At 37.0% G+C, this 24986-nt stretch overlaps 1 protein-coding gene across 17 annotated transcripts in view; it reads left to right on the forward strand.

Annotated features, from left to right (window-relative positions):
• Positions 1 to 24986, forward strand: part of BEGAIN (brain enriched guanylate kinase associated) — a 143496-nt gene that overhangs the window by 87253 nt on the left and 31257 nt on the right. For all 17 annotated transcript variants that reach the window (XM_072338061.1, XM_072338062.1, XM_072338068.1 and 14 more), the window contains 2 exons: positions 2462 to 2623; positions 8546 to 8612. In XM_072338061.1, the coding sequence (XP_072194162.1) occupies positions 2462 to 2623; positions 8546 to 8612 (229 nt within the window). The remainder of the gene's footprint in view (positions 1 to 2461; positions 2624 to 8545; positions 8613 to 24986) is intronic.

Below are 24986 nucleotides of genomic sequence, written 5' to 3' on the forward strand. Positions count from 1 at the left end.
GAGGTGTCCCTGCCTATTGATTCAAGAAGGCTACAAAGGAAATGAATGTTCAAAAAGTTTCCCAATTTGAGGGCTTTCTTTCTCTTTTTTTCTTCTCTATTTCTTTCCGTTTATTCTATAAAAGCGGCTATAAGTTACAACAGTATATGAAAACACTATGTGAAGAGTGCATCTAGGTAGACTATTCCCTGTTAGTTCATTGGAGTATACCTGATTCTTACTGACTAAAATACTCCTGGCATTCCCTTTACACCTTCCATACCTCAAAGGTCAAATTCTTCCGGTGGCTTAAACTTCCTACCTACAGAAGGATATCATAGCTACCCTTGATCTTGCTTAAATTGCATTGACTGAATTTGCTCAACATAAAATAGCACCCTGAACATTCAAAACCATAGTGTTAGAAGAACCTGTTGCTTTTCTGTACAAGTCTTAGAGATTAAATTTTGCCAGAAGCAGAAGATTTAATCTTAAATCTTTTCTCACTCCAGCTTCCATAAAATCCTAGAATGATGGAGGTTGGAAGGGACCTTAGGACCTGTCTGGCCCAAACCCTTCTCAAGCAGGGACACTGAGAGCAGGATGTCCAGGAACATGACCAAGCAGTTTTTGAATATCTCCAAAGAGAGAAGGAGGCCCCAACATAACTTTATACTGTGATTCACACTTCATAGGAAATCCACATTGTCAATATAAAGGAAGGAAAACTGACTTCTCTTTTTTAAGATGAGCAGAAAAATAACAAGAACAACAGGACAAAACAAGAGCAAGTGAAAAGCAGTGTAATGTGGTAACCTCGTGAATGAAGATGTGCAGAAATGAGCAATGGAGATTCAGGTTCTTATTTCCCAGATAACAAGGCAGTTATATTCACCAAATAAAGTATAAAAATTAAAAGACTGAAATTAACTGAAGCTGCATGAAGGTCGGAATTAGAATGTATTATTTTAAAAGAAAATAACTGCAAGAGGTAATCTAAATATGACTGTCACCACACAACACTGTAATTGAAATAGAACACTGTACGGGCAAAACATCAGACTATTTCCTAAGCATAGGTTGAATGGATCAAGTAAGCATCAGTTGTAAAGCTTTTGCATTAACTTACTGAGGATCCTGTAGCAGCAGGTAGAGAAGAAGTCCATCCCACTGAAGCCAGCTCAGATAAATGAAAAAAGGCATGTTGCTCCCTTCATTCTTGTCTAATTAATGATCCAAAATATTACTTCATTGATGCTGATGGCAATACTGACTTGACATCAAAGGGAATAAAGATTAGTCATTCTTTTATGAAGAATTATTTTTATCATGTTTAGAAGAAAAAAAAAAAAAAAAAAAAAAAAAAAAAAAAAAAAAACTAAGGCAATTCACAACACATCATGTCTTAGCCCTTTTATCTCCAGGTGGTGGAAGACTGCAGTTCTGTGGTGACTCAGAGCTCCCACCCAAAGCTAAGTGATCAACTCAATATTAGAAGAGATATCAGTAATCTGAAACAAGGCACAATCACCCCTAGAGAAACCAGCTCAAGCTGGAATCTCAGCTTCCTATTCACTTGAAAAATGTATTAGAAGACTGAGGAATTTAAACACAAATAGACTAGGATGAAAGAGCTCTATCATGCAGATAACAATTGAGGCAAGAGAGGGCTGGCTCACTTGAAAACACACAGCTGGGGAAAATATCATCAGGACCATCACTGCAAATTCAGGTGCATGGTTTGGGCAGATGACTTTTTGACCTTCACAATAAAAGTGCTTTTATCTCCTGGCTCTAGACTATCTTAAATTGTCTCTAAAACAAAATGAAAAAGTGAAAAACCTCTGTGAAAAAATTTACTGGTTTCTGAGGGAGTGTAAAAGCAGCAAGCTTACAAGCAGGACATATATTCTTTCTTAGTGAAGGTACTGTGAAAAATTAGGGGTCACACTTGTGAGTAGTAAGGATTTATTCCCAAATAGGCAGGAAAATGGAGAAACATAGTAATTGATTATTAGGACTTCAATTCGCATGATGAAATTCAAAATATAGAATCATTAGCATCTCTGTGGGATTAGGGTGCAGACTGAACAAAAGGAGACAAAGACTTATTTCTCCAGAAAATATTACAACCTGGGCTATCAGTAAGGAAAATAGTTTTGCGTAGTTTATTTAAACAGTAACTCTAAATGAAAGTTCCTGTGTGAAACAAAGCTCTAGACAGTGTTTTGTTTTTAATGAGGGTTCTTCCACAAAATGTTCTATTGTGGCTAATGAGATATTAACAATGAATGCACTAGGACAGATGGGAAGACAGTCAGCTGTCTAAATCAGAAGATTTTCAAAGTGCAGTAAACAAATTATTAAGCACAATTCACCGGCTCCATGCCATCACATACTGTAGAGAATTGGTCAGAGAGTGCATCATGAAAAGCTTTTCAGGAGCAGCTAAATTCTACAGCTGTGGTCTTTGTTTTTTTAGTACTTTGCAAGAACAGAAGGGGGAATTACGAAAACGTCTATCATACACTACCCATAAGCTGGAAATGCTTGAAACGGAATTTGATTCTACACGTCAGTATCTTGAAATAGAATTGAGACGTGCTCAGGAGGAACTTGAGAAAGTAACTGAAAAACTGAGAAGGTTAGTAACTAACTTTTTGAAATAAGCAGATTTGAGAAATTTACAAAAGGCTGTATTAAAGACATATATAAGTAAAAATATAAACATATATTCTGAAATATTTATTATTTATCGATTAAACATTGTATTTTCATGCTGAACATATACATTTTGCATATATGAATATGTATTGCATACCACACATGAAATTGTGCGTATACATATTTTGCATTGAAAATAAATATGCAAATAGAAACATATGTATAGGTAGGTATATGATATTTATGTGTAATCATGTGTTGGCTCATACTTTGTTGAATTACACATATGAAGGTATCATAAACACATATACATACCTCATATATATTTACATACAGAAAATATTTTAATTCTATTTTTAATTCTCCTTTGTATGACTCTATGACTAATGAATGCAGATGCAAATTTTCAGTTGTTACTTTCCATTGTATTGGTATAAGAGAAGGGTATTTAGCTCAAAGCTGAAACTGAGATCAATACAAACAGTATTATGTCATTTCACGTCATGCTATAACAAATCATCTAGTTTCCAGTCCCAGACAGAATGGAGTGATACTGGAAACCTATTTCTTAAAATTACTGAAGCTGTGGTACAGTGCTATTGCAAATCAAGGGCCCAGTTAACGTTAATGAGAAATTGTCGTAAGCATGCACTCCTGACACTGATAAAAATGGTCTGTAATCTGGCATTAAACTTAGCAGTGATTTTTAGTATCTTTTTTTTTTTATTATTATTATTATTTGCCTACAACAATTTGGGAACTACAATTATCCAGTTATGTAGGAATGTATCTGCATTTGTTGTGAAGACGTTGCGAAAAAGTGTGTGGATAATTGAACTATTTGATTTAATTCACTGCATGAGTCGAAAGGAAATTCAGAACAAACTGTTCCAGGGCTGCACCCAAAGAATTCTTATCATTCTTTGCAGAAGGCAAAAACTAAACCACAACAAAGCTAGCAACACACACACACACACAAAACAAACAAACCTGAGTCAGTCAAATAATTCCATGTAAATTTTAAAAATAATTATGCTGTAAGATCAAATGAAGAAACATCCTAGTGTGTTCTTATAACTTAGATTCTTTCCTATCTCTGAAGCTTCTTATGGAACTCATGATTGTGAAATCCACACTTATCTATCAAGACCTCTGTAGAGGCTTTCCATATTGTTTTCTTGTCATCAGTATTTTTTTCCCATCATAACATTGCCCTTGATGTAGTTTTGTTCTACTGTGTTACAGCAGTAAGGGCAGTCAGCATTGGCAACCTTTGCTCCCAACACATTATTATGAACAGGGCTGTCGTAAATCCTGCACAATCCTTATCTGAAGGACTGACCATCCCACTTGAGTTGAAAGAAAGAGACAAAAGTAAGAAACCCCATATTAACATCACCAGACACTGATGATTTAAGTATTCTTCAAAAATCAGGCCAGTCTTCATTTTTCTCATAGGAAAGTCTAGCAATAGTACCTAAGCATCAAACTACTAGAACCGACTTTCCTGTACTCTAACTGAACATTGTACCATATTGTGAAGAAAATTATATTAAAAAATTATGTTTCAGGCAGGTAAAGACACAGGAGGCCCAAAATATTTTACAAGGTGAGCTTTAAAGTTGTTTCTACTGAGAACAGTAAGGCATACCACAAGATAAACAAATAGATTTCCCAGCCTGGAAAAGGAAACTGTTGAAAATAAAACTGTCATCCAAAAGTATGTAAGCAGTATTTCACCAGTGTCAGAAAACCAGGATGAGAAAAAGAAGGAATCAGAATAAATTTCAGTAATATGTTTCTTTCTTTGTTCATGGTACAGGGAGAAAAATTCAGCCCCTACTAATAAATAAGCAATGTGTAAGATGATCCCACTTGCATACTAGAGAACACTTCTGTTATTAAACTTCCGTTACCATTGAGCACTGAATTTCTCTGAGAAGCTGAACAGCCATCTTTTCCTGCTCCTTTTGAAAGCCTTTGCTCTCTTAATTTGTACACAATTAACTGTTTCTGCTGGACCTTCTCCTCTCTACCTAAGCAGGAAGGTCATTTATGTGGCAACATGGTCAAGATCTTTTACCACCATTTTTCTTTTTTGACCCACTGGGAGCAGTGCTGAGGGTGTTTCAAAATATTAACTGTAAAATATAGCTTTGGCTTTGAAAAGTGACTGAAAAGACATTGGGGATTTCATATGCCTCACAGTGATCCCCCTATCTAGAGTGAACAGCATGGCTTTTTAAAGTTACTATTTTAATAATATTCAAATATCAATATGGAAACTCAAACCTTTCTCCTAATGTCATATTGGTGTTCCTGCTGGAGACTGTACCCTGGGAACCAGCTGTTCAAGATCTTCTTGGCATATTTCAGGGAGCAGAGATATTTTAAGGCACAAGGAATAAACCCATACAAACATATTTTTAGTACTAAGGTTAGCCCCCACTTAATTGTTTCACCAAAGCTAGACACATCATGAGCTAAAGGGGTTTTCAGATCAGAAACCTGGTAACAGTGTTCAATTTAGAATAAACAGAGGAAAAAAATACTTTGTTTCCATAAGAAAACCAGTGTGACTCATGTTAACAGAACACTAAATCATTAGATTAACCGAATATTAAATCACTTTTCAAAGCTAAGCTAAACTCAGAGTGAAATTCTCTTCTTTGCAGAAGGCCAAACCAAGCCTGTGTTTTACTTTAGATGTATTTCAGAGCCATGTGAGAGCTTTGAAATAGAGACTTTGCAGGCTTTCTCTTCGGTGATGATCAATAGCCTCTGAGAAAAATGTGTTGTCTTCTTGGCTAGAGTTCTGATACATGGCATTTAGTGTGGTCAGAATACTTCTCATTAGAGTTCAATTTAATGAGCAATCTAAACATGCATTTGTTGCATACAGATGTATGTATGTGAGTATCATATAATTTTATGAATTCAACAACAAAAAGCCATTAAAAGCCATCAAAATAATAGTAATTTATCAATTCACATGTAAAGATTTTCTCCTTAAACTGGTTAATGAAGACAATCTGCTCTTCAAGACTCAGACTACATGTATATATAGTTTTTCTACACAGTGAGTCAAGTTACCATTTGCTCATCTGATCATTTCAAATGGGAATAATTTTTTGCTTCTCCTTTATATCACAGTAATTTCCATGTTCCTCTTTTATCACTTTAACACCTCCTTTCCTTTGTTACTGAGTCTGTTTCTCCCTGTTCCATCCACATTTGCTGCCACCTCTTTTGGAGCAGTGGATTTAAATTTGGGTTTTATTTGGATATCTGCATGTGGATGTGCTTATATATCTGTGCAGATTTATGCTTGAGTTCTTTTGCAAATCATTCTCAATAGAAATGCTTTTTGAAGCTCAGCTTCTTATGTACCGTGTATTTTTGGTTTAGATTTATTGTTTGGACTTTGATATGCCAGGAGGTGGTCATTTTTTTCAACGCAACATCTGAGTCTGTGGAATACTTCATGCTAAACATAAAACACAGGGAAATTTTATGGACAGGACTCAATACAAGCTGAGAAACATTGTAATAAGCTATTGCAAAAATCCACTACCATCTACTGCATCAAAGCACTACCATTTGAAAGCCATTATTTTAGTGCTAACTGATCTTGTGGTGATCTGTAATAAGAGAAAAATAACGTCTGTAGAAGGTGAGGAGTGAAACCACTGGTGCATTGCCATTGTAATAAGATGGATATATAGGTTATCTGGCTGCAACTGCTATTAGTTTTGTTCACATTTTTAAAGATATGGGAAAGAAATCTTCAATATATACCTTGAACACTCCACATAGCTCTGTACTGCAAAAAAAGACTCAGGTACAGAGAAATTGAGATAGAAAAGCCCTGAAACAATATTTCGTATTTCACTATTCCTTCCTTCATAAATTTATGCAGATACTTTTGAACCCAAAAAACTTTTGGGAAAAACTGTGGATCACAACAGACAAGACAGCAGGGCACCTCTGGTATCAGCCTGTGGGGCTTATTTTCACAAATCCTTCCTCCCCACAATACTGTATGCAGGCTTATCAACTCACAGAACAGTGTTGAGTAACTGTCTGCAGTCATAGCCAGCTTAAGCCTCTTTGCTTCTCCTAGTTTATCAAAATTATTTTTGTTTTCTCTTTACCATGATGGGTAGAGGGTACCCTGAGATTTCTCTCTGCTATGTTGACTTTGGCTAAAGAGCTGTGCACATCTTGAGTACACCTAAAGCTGCACAAATAAATGTGGCTTAGTAGCAAACAGTGCATCTAACAGGAACATGGACGATGTAGAGATCCATGAACTTCAGTCAATCCTTTAAGTTACCTGGACATTTACAGAACAGCACTGTGAGAACTAGTGAGCAATGATCAAGTCATTGGTTACTACCCATCTCACAAATTTGTAACCCATTTGTGTTACCATCTTTGCAAACACCATTGACCATCTACACTCCTTAAAGAGTGGAAATCTTCCCTGTTCAACAGCTCTGTGAAACACACATAATGCCAACATTTTCCTTAGGATCACAGTATGTGATCCCCAACTATCCATACCCTGGTGAGCTTCATCCTTGGGTATGTCATTCCTTATGCCTTTTGAGCCTCTGTCCTCAGCACAGAGCTCTCCTTTCAGAGACGTGGAGCAGAAGTTGTGGTGTGACTGGGAGCCCTGTGTGGGATTTTCACCATCCCCTTGTCTGCCCTCAAATATAGAATTTGGTTTATGTAACAGGAAAACCTCAATGGCTACAGAAGCATGGAGAGACCTGAGTCGTCACTACAAGGAAGGAGTGGGCTGGACTCTTCCCTTAGTCACTGTGGCATGGGTTGACTGCAGGTCTCAGTTCTGGCTTCAGCATCTATCCCTTAACACAAAATAAAGTGAATTTGTTAATCCTAATCCCTTCCTGATCATAGTGGAAACTACATTCAGGCTCAGATTTCTCAGATGAAGTAACTTTCTGTTGAATTAATTTGTATTACATCTGAGTTCACTCTCACAAAATGCAAAAATTAACCTGTCACTGAAAATACTTTGTCCTATTGACCGAAGATTCTCAGAGCAAATATGTAGATGTATTCAGACAAACTTTACATGGCTAAGCTTCCAACATTTGCTTTACATTTTTATACACCCTTTTGAGGTAATATCCCCTCCTTAACTTCTATGAATAGAAAGGCACAGCTACTACTTGAAATGGGGTTGCTTTACCATGGTTACATTCCATGCATCGTAAAGATATACAGAATGAAATTTTTCTTTGGTGTATTGCTCTGGAACAGGGAAGACTCATTTTCTAAGTCCATTCAATTCCTCAGTTCTCATAAAACTAAACAGCCACCTTTTCAGCACGAAATATCAAAATTTATTTAGTGAAGAGAGAGAATGAGTTGCTGAGGTTCAAGGATGTGCAATTCCTTTGAACTTCTGTCAAAAGGGGAGTATTCCCTTCTAAGTCATTTGCTTCTACTGCAGTTTCTGCTGCAATTCTCTGCGTTAGGAGAGTCTGCAAAATCTCTCTCTGTAGTGTCTAAGCAGAAAGCTCCAGCCTCCTTCCTGACATATAATTTGTGAGCCTGATGCACAGCTACAATCCCTCTGTGCAAGTTCTCATGCTGTGAAGCATGTCTGCACATAAGTGGAGAACAGCAAACACATTTTCACTTCCTGACAGAATTTGCTGCTAAATATAGTAAACAAATATGACACAGAAGTTTTCTTTGGAAGTAGGTGGTAATTGCATTTCAAAGGAAACCACTGACTGGCAACAGGAGTGGTAAGAAAATAGATTTCAAGTAGTGCAAGCCAAGGTTTTGTACTGATGTGAAAATTACAGGTAAAAATAACACAAAAAATGCATTCAATTACATGATATCATCTTTGTTTTAGGATACAAAACAATTACCTAGCCTTACAAAGAATTAATCAGGATCTGGAAGATAAACTTTACAGAATGGTAAGTTATAAGTGAACTTTTTATTTTTTTTAATATTAAATGTGCTTTTATGGTTCTTAAGTCCTATGACAAACATATTTGCTCCAAGTGCAGTATGCTTGAAAGAGATATATGTGTTTATCATTATCACGATCTAAAGCCCAAGCTGTGTAAAATGGCGTATCTCCATTAATTTAAATAGAGATTGCATTGGCTGATGATCTGACTGAGTAAATTTTAACTTTAAGATAATTCTCACTAATTTAGTTAATAACTTCATGGGTTTAAGATATTTACGTTTCCATTAATTAACCAATTTAAATAGAGTAACCTAAGGTTTTGTCATGCTTTTTAGATACTTTCACTCAACTTTTATTAGTTAATTTAATAGAGTCTGAATAGCCTGATTTCTGTACGCTGTCGTAACTATAAATATCAGCATACTAATTTGTGATCTGCATGTATCTGCAACCACAACGTCAAAGTCACTGTCACAGATCAATTAGTAACTGAGCAAAGAAATCACTGCACCACTCACGGTCTCCATGTAGGACAAAAACTACAAGGCAGTTTTTTTTATGAGGAATCACTCATTCTAGAAGGTTTGAAGATGTTTAAAAGAAAAGGCAACATCCAGAGTGTGCTGGCTCATTGCTTATGACACTGGAACATCATCCTCACTGCTAGGAGAAAAGTTAGAGAGAAATCTAAGTGTAATGTTTAATGAGGGAAAAAAAAAAAAAAAAAAAAAAAAAAAACAGACAGAAAGAAAGAGAGAAAAAGAGAAAGAGAGAAGAGAGAGGAACCACGCAACTTATCTTTAAACGATCTTCAGGTCTTGTGCACAGCCTGCCCTTCTTCCTCTCCCAGATCAGTGTGACTGGTCATTCCTTTGGTCATTCCTTTCTCTCTTCCCTGACTGGCCGTATACCCAGCAAGTCCCAGGCAAGCAGTGTACACACCAGATAGATATCCAGACAGAGGCCTGACATATCCCTGTAAGGAAATCTGGATAAGCCAACATTTTGCACAGGTCTCATAAATAATATTTCCTTGGGTGGGCTGCTTAGAGTGAAGGGAAATGTTTATTTTTCTTTGAAAATAAGTAGGGACTATGGCAATATATTTGAGGGACATCATCCTTTACAAAGAAATCGGAGACAAATTTCTGAAAATGACTTTGTTCTTATCTTATCCATTAAATTAGATAACAGTGAATTAAGTATTGATGCATTTCTAACTGGCTGGAAACAGGGCAAAGTTACAGCCGAGTTAGAGCTGATATTTGTTTATAAACAAGCATAAAATACATTTGATCTCATAGTGTTTTTTTCTCCATTTTTCCTTTGTTACATTCTTTTCCCTTTTATCTAAATCACTTCAGGATTTTATTTTTGTCTTTAGTCTAATATTTATTACACACATGCTACAAAACAAAAATAACTTTAAGGCACTCTGAATGGTAAAAGAAATTCAAAATGTATATCTAAAAAGAAGGACTCCAGAAAACCCTTGCTTTTTCGGCAAGTATTTCGGATCAAAGCAAAGAATTTTTGAACTGATGTTTCAGCATCCTCTTAAAACACAGAGCAAAGATTTCAGAGCGTATCTCAGAAAGAAAGACGACTGCATCCATGGAACAGTGTACCTTTTTTTATCCCACTAATTTTACAGTCATTGAAGGCAGCTTCAGAGACTCAAAGAAGATCAACCAGGCTTTGTAGACCACTTAAATCCAGACTGATTTCCCTTCTGAAACACTGAAACTGGAGACACAAATCAAAACACACAAACAAAAAAACAGATAGCGATTCTAGTAATATATATATATATATATGATGAGGAAAATAGTGATATATTGAAAAGTATGAAATCATCTGACTTTCAGAACATTTTAAAAGAATACTTCAAAGAAAGTTGAATTAAATAGCAGCTGGTTTGCTTAGTCAACAGTTTGGTGGACTGTGCTCTTGGACACCTTTCCCTCCCTTTTCTGCATAGGAACAGCTGTTTTTTGGTCTAATTTATTCAGTTTGCCATTATAAAATCAAAAGCCTTTATTTCTCTACCTTTATCCAAATATATAAGCTGTGTCTACCTTCTCCATTTTTCTCTATTCTGACATATATGTGCATACATGCACACATACATACACACTCTGATTCTTACACAAAAGATTCTTACACTTACAAAAGTATCAAGGGTGGAGATTATGTGCTCCTGACTCTCCCTTTCTGCGGTGACCTGGTCTGCCTCCAGAACATTTCCCCCTGACTTTGCAGTCTACCCATAATTCTCCCTCTCCCATTGAGCTGTCCCAGCTCACCACAACCAATCTGTGACTTCACTCTGGCCTCCTTCTTCTATTGATGTTGGAGTATCCTGAATGTTAAAGTATTCTAGTATTGGTATAAAGGATGTAAAAAATAATAATTAATTCATTAGCAGTCACAGGAAAGAAGCTGAAGTAGCAGTTATTTTCCTTCCAGGCTCTGCTTCCTTTTGAGTGCTAACCTATAAAATATTTAAAACTGTTTGAAAGCACACTCCTCATCACAGCAAGTGACATCCAATTGAAACCTCAGTTACATCAGAACCCCAAATAAAATTATAAACCAGAGTGTCTGTGATGGCTAAAGACCAAAACCTGAAATCAGTGGAGAGTTTTGTTTATTGAAGTGTTCAGAATTAAGTACATGACACTGTAGCAGCAGATGCAGCACAGAGCTAAGATCCTGCTGTCATTACTTAAATTTCTGTTCCTTCCATAGCTATGGTCTTCAAGTGGAGAAGGTTTTTTTGCTCCTTTAAGCACCAGTAAAGCAAGGGAATATGCAAACTGTCTTCTTAAATAATTAAGCCTTCTAACCAATTATTCTTCCATTAAGTTTTTGGAAAGGACTAAGCAGAGTCCTTAAATTTTTACTATGAGTCCATCCTGCGGCTGTTGAATCAAAGAGCATATTTTCATATCTAATTCCTCTTGTTACCAACTTACTTCACTTTCACTGACAGTGGTCTGAGTTTCCTGCAGATTCCTAGCCACAGTCCTGCTGGTCACAAACAGCAGTTGCAATTTGATTATAAAAGTCTTCCCAACCATGTGTTAATATATCCTTTTTATCATCTCAATTCAGTGGAATTTTGCATATGATCATCACTTACTTTAAAAAGTTTCTGAAGCTTTAAGGCTTTCCATTGCAGCTAGTTCTGCATTTTCCTTTAAAGACATAAAGCAGATTATTAATAGTATCTACATTTGGGGGGAACTGACAGTTTTCCAGTAATGGTTCTTAATAAATCTAAATGATAATGAAAATTGTTTGCATTTCACTACTGCATTTTGAATGTACCTTATAATCTGATTTCATACCTTATTCCCCAGAAAGGCTCTAAAGTATCTATCCTTTAAGTAGAGAGTAAACTTGGCATCATCTGTGATATAAGCTCACTTCTCATGGAAAGTCCTTTAGGAAGGCAGAATTTGGGCTCCTGTTTCATCTCAAATTCAAGCCATCTGCATTTCTTATAAACAGTCTTGGAGATGGATAGGGAAGGTGGCAGAGCCCTCTGGTGACCTAGCTAGCTGATAAATCAGTGAACATGCTTTGTAAACCATCACATCCAGTACTCCTTGGTCTGCCAGACTGCCCGTCAGAAGGCTGCCACCAAGCCAAAACCTTAAGATTTTGCTTCAAAGAATATCAGCGGGTTCTACCCCAGCCTGTTGGGTTAGGTTGATGTTTTTAAGGGAAAAAAGACACTGGTTATTTCTCTCTCAGTGCTGGTTCAGGACCTCTCAGCACTGTAGGCAATACTCAGTTCTGTTAGACATCAGGAACATGATTAGACTCCTACATTTAGCTGCATAGGAGCTGCTGGACACCATCTCCAGCCTCAGCCACCAGAACATCAGATCCTCCCCGTGCAAAGCCAGTATTCTCCCTCTGTACACAGTGATTATGTATTTTATCATCTGTCAAGATGAATACTGTTGCAACACATTAATGCTTGATTTTTAATTTACATAAATCAGGCTGGGAGGTGTGAATCAGCCATAAAGTTGGAAGAAATTAATATATAAACAAGAAGTACAGAGGTATTTGTGTTAAGGACTATCAAGTTTGAAGTGCTATGTTATCTGAGCACTGCACTAATTTTTATCTGGTTTCTTCATCTGCCGATGATTTGGATGTGTACAGCAAAAACTTTGTGCACTATTTTATAAGTAATTATTTATCTAACTCTTGAATACCTGGGGATTTCTAGTCTGCTGGCCGTAATGTATATTCAAGCATCCCTAGCTGTAGAAATCCAAAGAGGAATTAAATAAGAGCTGAGCAATTTACAGATGTGCTCAGAAGATTTGTGTCACGGGATTGCCATTTTAAAGGAAACATATTTCTGAATTTCCAGGCCTCAAAGGTAGAGAATATGGAATGGTGTGAGGATTTTGATGAAGAAATCCAGTCAGGCCTTAAAATCACCTGGCAACCAGAGTGAGCTCAGCCTCCAAATTTAAGATCACCACTAGCCTGCATCTGAGTGCTCCATAAAAACTATTAGTTACCTTCCAAAATGGTTCAAATCAAAACTGAAAGATGGAAACTAGAGGTGACCCCAAATATACTTAAAAGAGTTTGCATCCCAAAGTCAAAAAGAAAGTTTAGAGTCAGCTCAACCTGGCAGGCTCATTTGCTCACATTCAGTGAAGATAGCTGTGAATTTCAAGAGAAATTTATATTAGTTGGTTATCTGAGGCAGAATCCAGAGAAAGTCTATGCCTCCTGGACTGAAGGAACTGCAAAGCATTTCTAAGGAAGGAAATGACCATGTATGGTACAGAAATATATAGTTATAAAAATAGTGGTTAAAGAATGCATTTCTAAGAAGCTTTTAGAATCATAGAATCACCAAGGTTGGAAAAGACCTAAAAGATCATCCAGTCCAACCGTTCCCTTATTACCAATAGCTCCCACTAAACCACATCCCTCAACACAACATCCAGTCTTTCCTTGAACACCCCCAGGGTCAGTGACTCCACCACCTCCCTGGGCAGTCCATTCCAGTGCCTGACCACCCTTTCTGAGAAGTAATACTCCTAATGTCCAGCTTGAATCTCCCCTGCCGCAGCTTGAAACCATTCCCTCTGGTCCTATCACTAATGACACGAGAGAAGAGGCTGACACCCAGCTCACTACAACCTCCCTTCAGGAAGTTATAGAGAGCAATGAGGTCTAATCTAATTTAGGTGTCATCTTTTTATGCTTACAGACATTTTATATTAAAGATCTTTTCCACCTCTGACTGATTCTTTTCACACTAATTTCCAAGGTAGGATAATGTATTGCCAAAAAGGATATAAGACTAACCTTTTCAAATCCCACAGTTTAACTCCTGTAGCACCCACACAGGCTCAGACTAAGTGGATCCATCAGCTTTGTAGCCATGCCTATGCTGGGGGTCACAACACTGTCTTACAAAAGCGCAGCAGCACTTTCTTCTTTGATCCTTTCTTACTCTTTCTCTAAATGGAGATTCACTTCCTACAAGGCAGTCCAGCCTCATCCTAGTTAATGTAAACATTTCCAGAGCAATAGAGTTAGTCTTCTCATCTGTCTTTCCCTCCTAAAAGGTCTTCTTCCGCAAGTACCAGCAACCTTGGGAAGGCATACAGTGACAAAGAACACTCCTCATCTCCAGTGTCTTCTCTGTTGAATGATGCAGAGCTGCACAGCTCTTTGCTTCTCATCTTTCTGTGTACACAATTATCTGCCAGTTCAACACATGGGAAAGGAAAGAGAGCAAATAAGCCTGAAAACATTTTGCATGCCACGCACTCCACATCTGAGTCTTTCACAAGAGCCATAATGAATGCAGAAGACAAGGCACAGAAGAGTGAAAAGTCTTGTCCAAAGTCATCAGCAAGGAAAATTATTCAGCAAAGAGCTAGTTTCCAAAAAACTCTCAGATCTTCTCTATCCAAATCCAGTGTCTACAAGAAGGATCAAAACCTGTCTTAGGTCCTCCTCAATCTAATTTCTGATACCAGTGATTTATATCCCATTTACAACTTAGAAATTAGCAAAGGCACAGTTTGGCAGAGTATTGTTTTTTTTAAAAATACAAAACCAAACAGAAAAATAAAACAAATTGAGATACTTACTTAAGAAAAGTATTGGCCCATTGAGACAAGATCTACATAGGAGGTTTGTCATCTGCTTTCATAATCTAGTTTATTTCTAAATAAAGTAAATTACCTTTTGGAAATAGTACAGCAGCAACAGAATTCAAGAACCTGTCATGATGAATGTATAGGAGAAAATGTTGGATTAACTCAGATAAGAAGACAATGGCATCTTTCAAGAGAGTTCTATTTGGATCCCTCATGCTCACAGAACGGTTCTTTGAACACGTAGGATCATCAGCTCTGTGGGATCCTCTATAAATTTTGTTATCACACATGGCTCTATCTCCAGTATAGTCCTCTTTGCTCATTAGAGATGTAAGCTTTGTTTTTCCACAGAAACACACATCTCTTCTTTCAATCTACTTTCTCAGTACTAACTGTGAAAGTAACCGTTTCTACTAACACGGCATTGTAAGGTACTATTACATTTGCCTTATCATGCCATCTCTCATCCATCCAACTGTACTTTATTTATTTAGCATTTCATTATCCAGCAGAACCCCATCCTAGCAAGACTTGCCACTGATATGAAATGTGGGAGACATACAAAGAGACTACAAGTATGTTTTGTCAGCTCCATCTGAATTGCTAGCAGAAAGAGCCCAGAGTGGGAAGCTGAGTAGTCAGCTTAGAAAGGCTCAAACTATAAACAGATGGGTATATTTTTTCAAGTTTAACTGGGGAAGATAATAGCAAGTAAAACCTCACCTCCCTCTTCCAACAATATGAGCTGATTGTGTTTGATTATAACCAGCTGACCCTGAGCATCAATGATTCTCTAAAGAACTACTGCTTCATCAGTAGATCCAACATCTATGAACAGAAAAGGATCTTTTTACCACAGATAATATCTAGTGTCTAGAGCAATGTTCTGACCAAATGAAAAAGATGCAGCGGGATGTCAGGTCTACACGGTACAGATGTGATGCTTTTAACTTCAGCCTTTTGTGCAGAGGGTATTACTTGCAGAGTAATTGTAAAACAGCTGCTGCTGAGCAGCCCATTGGATCATAACTGGGGGAGCAATCAGCAAGTGCAGTATAGACCCATTTTTTAGTATATCTAAGCAGAACCCAAGCAGAAAATGATGGGATCCTTACTTAGGAGAGAAGCAGAGAATGATGGGATCCTTACTTACAAGGTTTGTTTACATTCATTTAATTTAGACAAACAAAGCATCCTTGTTTATAATGGCATTTCTGTTCATATTTCCATTCCAAATGAGAATTGCATAAGAAACAAGTGTCTTTACCATGATCTCAAGTTAGACATAGGGCATGCACTGAAGTCAAAGTCTTGGGACATAATACATGATGACATCTAGCCAGAGGTGTAGATACAACAGTGCCTATATGATGTAGGTCAATTGTATTTCCAAGGAGCAAATCTATACAGCCGTTAATGATAAGTGGTATGAACTAGTGTACCCTACTCAGAGTGGCTATATTACTCTTCAGTCAATACATGCTTGCCCCATGAAGAAATTTTCCAGACTAACACTTTACTTTTTTATAGCAGAAAGATGAGTATTTATCTTGAATACATTCTACAAATAACTTACAATGAAAATGCATTTGCTTCAGATGCAGCACTTTGACAACATTACTGTAGCCACATTATTAATTATATACTAGTGATAGTTGAGCTATGTTCTTTCCTTTTACTGTGATGGAATTACATTTCAAGACTGTGACATGGGTAGTCAAGGAAACAAATCTTTATAAGACCTTCCCTAGAACAAAGTTGAATGTAATATTAAGAGCAAATCATTTTTCAAGTGAAATGTCATACATCATGAGATCGAGGTCCTCAGACTACTATAACCCCACAAAATTGTCTTTGATAACAATATTCTCTTTGGAAATTAAAAAGAGAAATTAGATTCTGCCTCAGGCCATTTTTTAAATCAGCATCCAGTGATGTTTATTAAAAAACATAAATTCTATAATTTAACTCTGATGGACAAATTAAGTCAGATCAGTAATTTAGACTTTTAATATTACATTACTTATCAGAGAAAAAGATGCTGCTTCATCTCACACCTCTGTTTTGCAGAATAAACTATTTAAATTGTTATGGACACAGGAGATGCATTCTTAACACATATCTAGTTCCTCTTTATTTATCATAAAATGAAAAGACTGACAAACATGCACATCCCACTATGATTTCCAGTGCTGCATTTTTATTCTGCCAAAAGGTCCAAGGCAATCAGAAAAAAATATGTTCAAAGACTAAACATCTGTATGCCTAAACTTGACCCTCCTCTTTCTGGTAGAGGAGCAAAGTAGATGGTAAAAATTTCACATGATAGTCTCTTTCCTAACAAATACCTTTCTTGCTTTTTATTCCCCTTTGTATGTATTACTGAAATCCCTTTCCAACTTCAATGATATTTCCCCTCCTTATTTAAGTCAGGATTTTTTTTTCCTCTATGTCTTGAGACTCTCTCAGTCCTGGACTTGTATCCTGGGAACACATGACATAGTACACACAAGCACATCAAAGTTCCCAAATAAGTATTTCCTCTCTACTCTTTTCTGTCAACACATAATTATGCATTGGCTTTGTTTCATGTGTCTTCATGTGTCTGAGAGCCTTGTTTAATTCTACATTATCAAACAAAAAGGCAAAAGCAAGTGAACATGCCTAAAGAATGGGACTCTCTCCTTCTCCATAAAGGCAGTTGAGAGTCCAAAATAGCTTGGTGGTCACACATTATGAAGTTTCACTATCTTCTGTATAAATCTGATAAACTTTTTAAAAACTATTTCTGTCCTAGCCACATTTTTCAGCCTTGCTGCCTCTGTATCCTTATTAATCATTGTAAGAGATATGCATGGAAAAATACATCCTTTTATTTTGGGAAATGATTAATATTCCAAACATTCATGATGTGACTGCAGATATTTTCAATGGGCTTAAATGAACTAAATTCATACTTTTGGCTGTTTTTCCCCAATGCACCATACTATAATCTGGCATGAGAAGGATTAGAAAAGACTTGATTTAATTATATGTTCTGTCTGAGCAAATACAATTCAATTAAAGAAGATGTGATTATTAAATCTAAAATATATTAGCATGCATCCATCAGTCAGATGCTTGAGCTTTAAATTAATAAATAGTTCTTATTCAGTTACCCAGCTACTAGAAAGAGGATCAGAATTAAAACCTCTAATAAAATTAGCCCAAGTCACTCACACTCAATGCTTGATTTAAAGTAAAATTTCCTGAATGGATTTTTTGAACCAGTTGTAGTAAGTTCAGTGAAATTTGTAACAGTCTTGGGTGATGTCAAAGTAACCAATTCTGTTCTGTCACAAAATGTGGTCTGTTGTGCTTATGTACATTGACCAATGCAATTTGTTTAGTTTGTGTCAAAAATAACTGACACTTCAAGGTTTTTTTCTTTTCAAAATTTCTTTCATATTTAAATATTTTAGCAATCTTTTCTTTCAAATTTCTACTGAAAATGCAAACGGTTATTAAAGAATATAGTGCATGTGAATATTAAAACCTTTAATTTCTATGTAAGGTGCCAGGAAAACAGTTTAAATCAGAGACATTTAAGCTATCAATCAAAGATCGATTTTATTCCTTCCAATAGGGAGTCACCAATGCCCAACTCAAGATACTAATGTGAGCCCTCTCAATGAGGTATATGATCTTCCAAAACATCCTACTAAGAAAATGTGGAGGTCAAAAAATATGGCCATGTCAACCTGATGTGCTAAGTTTGCCATGTCAAGCCTCCCCAGTACCTACTCTGCGCCACTGAGAATTTTCATACAGTTTACATTAATATCTCTCAGTGTTCCCAGTTATAGTGATACAAGAGCTCAGTAAACATAACATCAAGTGGAGAAAATTTGTTTGAACAAGACTCATTTTCCTGCATGGTGACTCATGAAATTGGCTTGATCTACTGCAATGAGATTTTGATAAACCTTCACTGTATGGTCTTGCTCAACTTTCCATTGCTCAGCTTCCAGGAATTTGCCTTCTGAGTAAATAACAAGGTGAAAAATAAAGGGTGACATATTCCACAAGGAAGAGGAATTATAGGCCAGAAGCCTTTTTGGAAAATAGTGCTGATGGAGCATGGATCTGCCTGCTTCTTCAGAAGTTTTATATAAAAATACTCTTCTTTACACTGATGTAACACAATTTTAAAGGCCCAGGAACCAGAATGAGGAAGTTTGCTATCAATTTCTCCACAGAGACTAAAGCCAACTAGCTTTTTTGTTTTCAGGAGTACCCAGCAGACAGCTGAAAGATATGAGCAATCCATGTCATTCCTGGTCACACGTGTATTTCTCCTACAAGTAAAGCAGGATGGAAAGTGGGATGACAGGGAAGACAGTTGGAAATCTGGGTTCCTAGTACTATGCATCTATTTCTTAATAGGAAGACAAGCTGCCTGGTTTAGCAGTACTCTGCCAAAGCAAATAGGAAGGTACCATAGAGGACAGTTACATCATCCAAGCATTAACTTAAATAACAACAACAACAACAACAAAAGAACTGAAAGGAAGAAATATTCACATTTGTTATTAGAATGAAGATGTCACAGATAAAACTACTCAAGTTGCCAAGAGGTATGAAAAGAGGCTCTGGAGTGCCAGTGGTAGCAGTCCAGCGGTAACCTAGTTTTCATTCAGTCCATGTGTGTTAGTATCAGACAGTAAGACTGATGTTCACACAAAAGATGTGTTAATCACACAAATACTGTTAATTATTTTGAGCATTTTAAACATTTACTCATCACCATTCATGTTATTTTGCTAAAAAACAGATATAACTCTTAGGAATGAAAGAAAGTTATGATGAAAAAGCTGTGCAAAAAGGAATTTGTACAAGTAGCAAGTGGTCTGAAGAACTGATAGCAGTCAATACCAATTACAAGCCCTGAAATACAAGGAATAGATAAAGGAAGCAAAAAGATACAGAAAAAGATTTTGTAACTTATTAGATATAATGATGCATCTGAAGTCCACGTAACTAGAAGAAATTTAAACAGTGGCTTTGGTATTTTATCTACTAGTCATGGTAGAGCATGCCTTGGCTTTAGTACAGTTGTGAAGGAAAAGAGTGATTTGTGTATGATTGCAATTTCAGGAGAACACACATCAGAGACAAAATACTAAGTATTTTCTAAGTAACGAAGCACAATATTAAACAGTTATACTGAAAATGGATAGTCTTCACTACATTTTTTTTTTAATTTTTTACATATTTTCACATTATTATTGCATAGCAAATAAGCTTTTGAGGTTTTAAAATGTATTACTAAGAAATCTGAGAATCAAGAGTTTGGAAGAAAACAAATATATCGTTGCATATAAAATAAATAAATAATAATGAAATGGAGGTATTCAGCATACCTTTTTTCCTAGGAACCTCGCTCTCAACTTAATGGATTTTCAAAAAACTTAATACAGGAATGAACATGAGACAAAAGGTGTGCTTCACATGAACTGTCTACCTATAACACCTCTCTGGACTGTCATCTTAAAACAAGTGTCTAAGATGCAGGGCATAAACACTCTTTGGGCAATACCTCTTCCACTGACTGGAGAATAGACAAGTAGCTTCATCCAGTGACTTAATTCTTACCTGGTAAGAGGACGTTATGTGAGATGAAAAGCAAGCTCCTGTGTCTGTGGTAATACTCTGTCACTAAAAGCTGTGAATTCTTTCCTGCTCATCCTGGATATCTGTATTTCTCCTTTTGTGTCCTAGAAGAATAATACATTTAGGCTGATCCATTCTTAAGAAGAAAAGAGGCTGGAAATTTAAATACAGCAGAAAAATCCTTTCCATGGTTTAGTTCATTGAAAAGTTCTGCCATAACAATTGATTTTCTTGGAAACAATGTATCAAACTGGGGAAAATATCAGAACAACTATTATTAAGTCAAGAAAGTCAAAAATCATGACTTACGCATTAAGAGTCAATGTCAGTAACGGATGGCATGTTGGAGCAATAGGATGTGGTCCTGTTTCACTGACTGTGCCGATAACACCCATAGCAAATTACAAAATCTCATATTTTGCTTTATTCTGGTTTTGCTTTTCATTTCAACAGTAGTTTTTAAATCAGTTCCTTTTACCCAGGCCTAAGGGCCATAAAAGCTTTGATTCATTATAAAAGAGAGATTGGATTTAGCATGAACAAAGGCCTTGCACAGCCTGAATAGTATCCCTGTCTCTGTAGTATCTCTCTCTATCTCTCTCTAGTATCCCCTATCCCTCTGCCTGAGGGGAGAAGGGCACTACAGAGAGACCTGGATAGACTTGATCGATGGGCCAAGGTTAATGGAATGAGTTTCAACAGGGCCAAGTGTCGGGTCCTGCATTTTGGTCATAACAACCCCAGGCAATCCTACAGGCTTGGGGAGGTGTGGCTGGAAAGCTCCCAGACGGAAAGGGACCTTGGTGTGCTGATGGACAGTCGGCTGAATATGAGCCAGCAGTGTGCCCAGGTGGCCAAGAAAGCCAATGGCATCCTGGCTTGTATCAGGAATGGTGTGGTGAGCAGGACTAAGGAAGTCATCCTGCCCCTGTACTCAGCATTGGTGAGGCCTCACCTCGAGTACTGTGTCCAGTTTTGGGCACCTCAGCACAAGAAGGACATGGAGGTACTGGAGCAGGTCCAGAGAAGGGCAACGAGGCTTGTTAAGGGCTTGGAGAATCAGCCCTATGAGGAGAGACTAAGGAAGCTGGGGCTGTTTAGTCTGAGGAAGAGGAGGCTGAGGGGAGACCTTATTGCTGTCTTCCAGTACCTGAAAGGTTCTTACAGTGAGAGTGGGGCAGGTCTATTCTCACTACTGACTTGTGACAGGACGAGGGGAAATGGCCTCAAGTTGCGCCAGAGCAAGTTTAGGTTGGATATTAGAAAGAACTTCTTTACAGAAAGGGTGGTTAGGTACTGGAATGGGCTCCCCAAGGAGGTGGTTGAATCGCCATCCCTGGATGTGTTTAAGAGCCGCTTGGATGTGGTACTCAGGGATATGATTTAGCAGAGGTTTGTTGTTGTGGTATTGTTTTGTGGTTGTTTTTTAAGAGATAGGCTACTGGTTAGGCTGCGGTTGGACTTGATGATCTTCAAGGTCTTTTCCAACCTGAGTAATTCTATGATTCTATGATCCTGTCACTGGGGGGTTGTAAACAAAAATCTGATGAGCTCTAAGGGCTTATATTATCTCTTTCCTAAGGTTTCTGTTCTTGGATGAGGTCCCAGAGGAAGGTCATCTCTACAGAGCTTCTTTTACAAATTTTCTAAACCTCTCTACTTGCTCCCTTTTTTTTCTTGCAATCTTCCTCCTCCTGCCAAATTCACTAATGCCTGCTCAGCACTGGGTTCACTAATGCTGCTCGCTGGGTTTTTGCTGGAGTCATATACTGTGCGGTGTGACTGCAGCATGCCACACATCTTTTTCCTTCCTACTCAGACTGTACCTCCCCTCCTTCTATATCAACAACAGATGTCAGAAGTATTTCTGCAGAGATTTCCAGTACTTCAGGATAGGAAGCTCTTGCTCATTAAGTGAAAATTTCCCAAGAGGATTAGTAGAGACCAACCAAGATTCTTAAGTCTGTCCTCTTAATGACTGACTTCCTTAAAACTTTCTGTTTGTACCCCTGCATTATTAACCTAGTATCAAGCAATTTTTCACCTGTACAGTGATGAAATTCAGGTTTAAAACTGTTATTGTATTCTTCATAGTATAAATGAAATAGTTATTTTTAAGTATAACCTTGCATCCATAAAATTGAATAGCTAAACTCTTAAGCGCAACTGTGTTATAACTGTTGTCTTTATAGTAAAATGGGAGACTGGAGATTAACCTGTTTTCATGGACTTTATGCTAGAACTCATGAAATACATTTAAATACCTGCACCAAGTAAAAGGTGCTGGGTGAAGGGAAACTGCTTTTTCTTGCTATCCTCTGCTTTTAAGTATGAATTAGGTTGAAACAGAGAGAAGTCTTAAATCAAAACCTTCTCATCAGGACATTATTGTACAGAAAAGAGATATAAACTCAAAGTAAAAGCTCTTAACCTAAGAATTTTATATTTCTTTTTACAAGCATTTAGGGATATTAAAAATATATTACAGTGTGTACCAGAAATTTTAGAGAAACATATTTTCTCACACGAGAATGTTCTGAAAAGCCCCTGTGAACAAAGAGACTGGAGACAACTCTTAGACATGGCACTTGAAGGAACTTTGGAGGCAAAATTTCATATATAATCTAGCTGGTGTTTCAGCTAAGCATACTTGCTAAACATAATAGTAAATCCCTGAAGGTAAGGGTCAGAATCATTTTTAGCACCCAACGAAGGCACTGAACAGAAAGTCTAGGAGTCCATCTTTAAAAATGTCACAAGCATCTTACTATCCTGCCTTGTCTGGTCTGTCCACTGACAGCAGAATTGCCTTTCTTCTTTCTGCTTTGTTACCCTGTCGTTACCTCTAAATATACTTGTTGCAGGAAAACAGATAGTCTGACTTTTCAGAAATATAAATATCCCTTATTATATCACAGTAAGAGAATATACAGGTGGAAGAAAGAATTTATATACAAAACAGGCTGGATGAGACCCATTACTAAATAAAATCTCTGATAAGAGAAACACAAATCTCATCTTACTCTTTTGAGATAGGAAAAACCTTGAACACACTTTGAAACTTGGAGAAGCCCTCCTAATTAAGTTCAACATGTGATACCACACTCCCAGTTAATCAGCAGATACTGCCATCCATTCTCATTAGACTAAATCTGCTCCCTGAGTGATATCCCAATAAACTGGTGATCCCAATTAAGCTCTTTACAACTAATTTGCACTTCATGGGGGTTTTAACATTATTTCACTTAAGTTCAGTCCAAGACTTCTATGTGTATGAGTTCAGCAGCACTTTCCCTATAAATAAGGGCTACAGAACTCATTTCAGAAAAGGGATCTGTCTTCAGGAGATGCTACTTTTCTAAACATTTCTTGATATTTCATAGTGTGCATATTAAGCATCAAAGTTCTTAACTGGATCAGAATAATCACAGCTTCACTCACCAGTTCCCATGATAGCTTTCCCACTGCCAACAGAGTCATTCCTCCAAGTCTTTTTCCACCTTTCCCAGTGTACATCAAACTTTTTTCACAGAGCAGATCTCTCCAGCTGGAAGTCACTTCAGCTTTATGCTTAGGAAAAAAATATTATCATTAACTCAGTAGTCTTCAGAGCAAAACATTCAGTAAAGAGAGTTCTGTAGTTAAACATTTTAAAATACATTATATACAAAACCTTCATCTTTTTCTCAGGCATAGTAGCAGTTACTCATAAGTGACTGGTAGCATTCATCTAGACTTGAGAGTCAGACAGTTGCCTGTATTACCATGGTGAAGAATAACGAGTATCCAAGATGGAAAAGGACATTACCTTTCATTTTCCATTCCTCCAACTCTCAAATTTGTTTCTCAAATGCAATCTCCCCCAAAATAGCTGATAAATTTAGTGTGTATTTTATGATTTTCTTAAAAATAGATGTATTTGTCAGATGAGAGAGAGTGTGCACCCAGGCAGCTACAAGATGAATTTTTCGTAACTGGGAAACACCTTAAATTTGCACTACAAAAAAGGAGATAATTTGAAAGTATTTATCTAAAAGCCAAACAAAGAAGAAATAAATCTTTAATTTCAGCTGTCATTATAATGTGAGCATGTAGCTGGGAAAATACATGAACTCATCAGGTACAGAGCAACTAATGGTCTACCAACAAGCCCAACGACTTACTTAGAACCATCTTTCACTCCTATACAGCAGATATTTTCTGTATCATGTCAAGCAAGTACTGAAAAATTCAGGAGTTAATCATGGCCTGAAGTAGAACCAGCTACCAGTGAGCAACACTAACTGGTGTTCTGAGTATTCTTGGATCCCAGTAAGTTCAGTTAACGAGCTAACGGAGTACAAGTTGTTCTCAGAAGTATCTATTTTATTCTACTATCACATACACACACCAACACAGACAATTCTGTGAGGACTGGCAAAAAGTACAGCAGTAGCATGTCTTAGATACTCATGGCTTCCAGGCATATGATGTACCTTTTTCCTATGAAAATGGAAAATGAAATAGCCATACAGAGTGATAGATTTGGAATAGAATTCATTTGGAGATATTTGTGATGGACAGATTTG

This window comes from Excalfactoria chinensis, chromosome 5, assembly GCF_039878825.1.
Source record: "Excalfactoria chinensis isolate bCotChi1 chromosome 5, bCotChi1.hap2, whole genome shotgun sequence".
NCBI lineage: Eukaryota > Metazoa > Chordata > Aves > Galliformes > Phasianidae > Excalfactoria > Excalfactoria chinensis.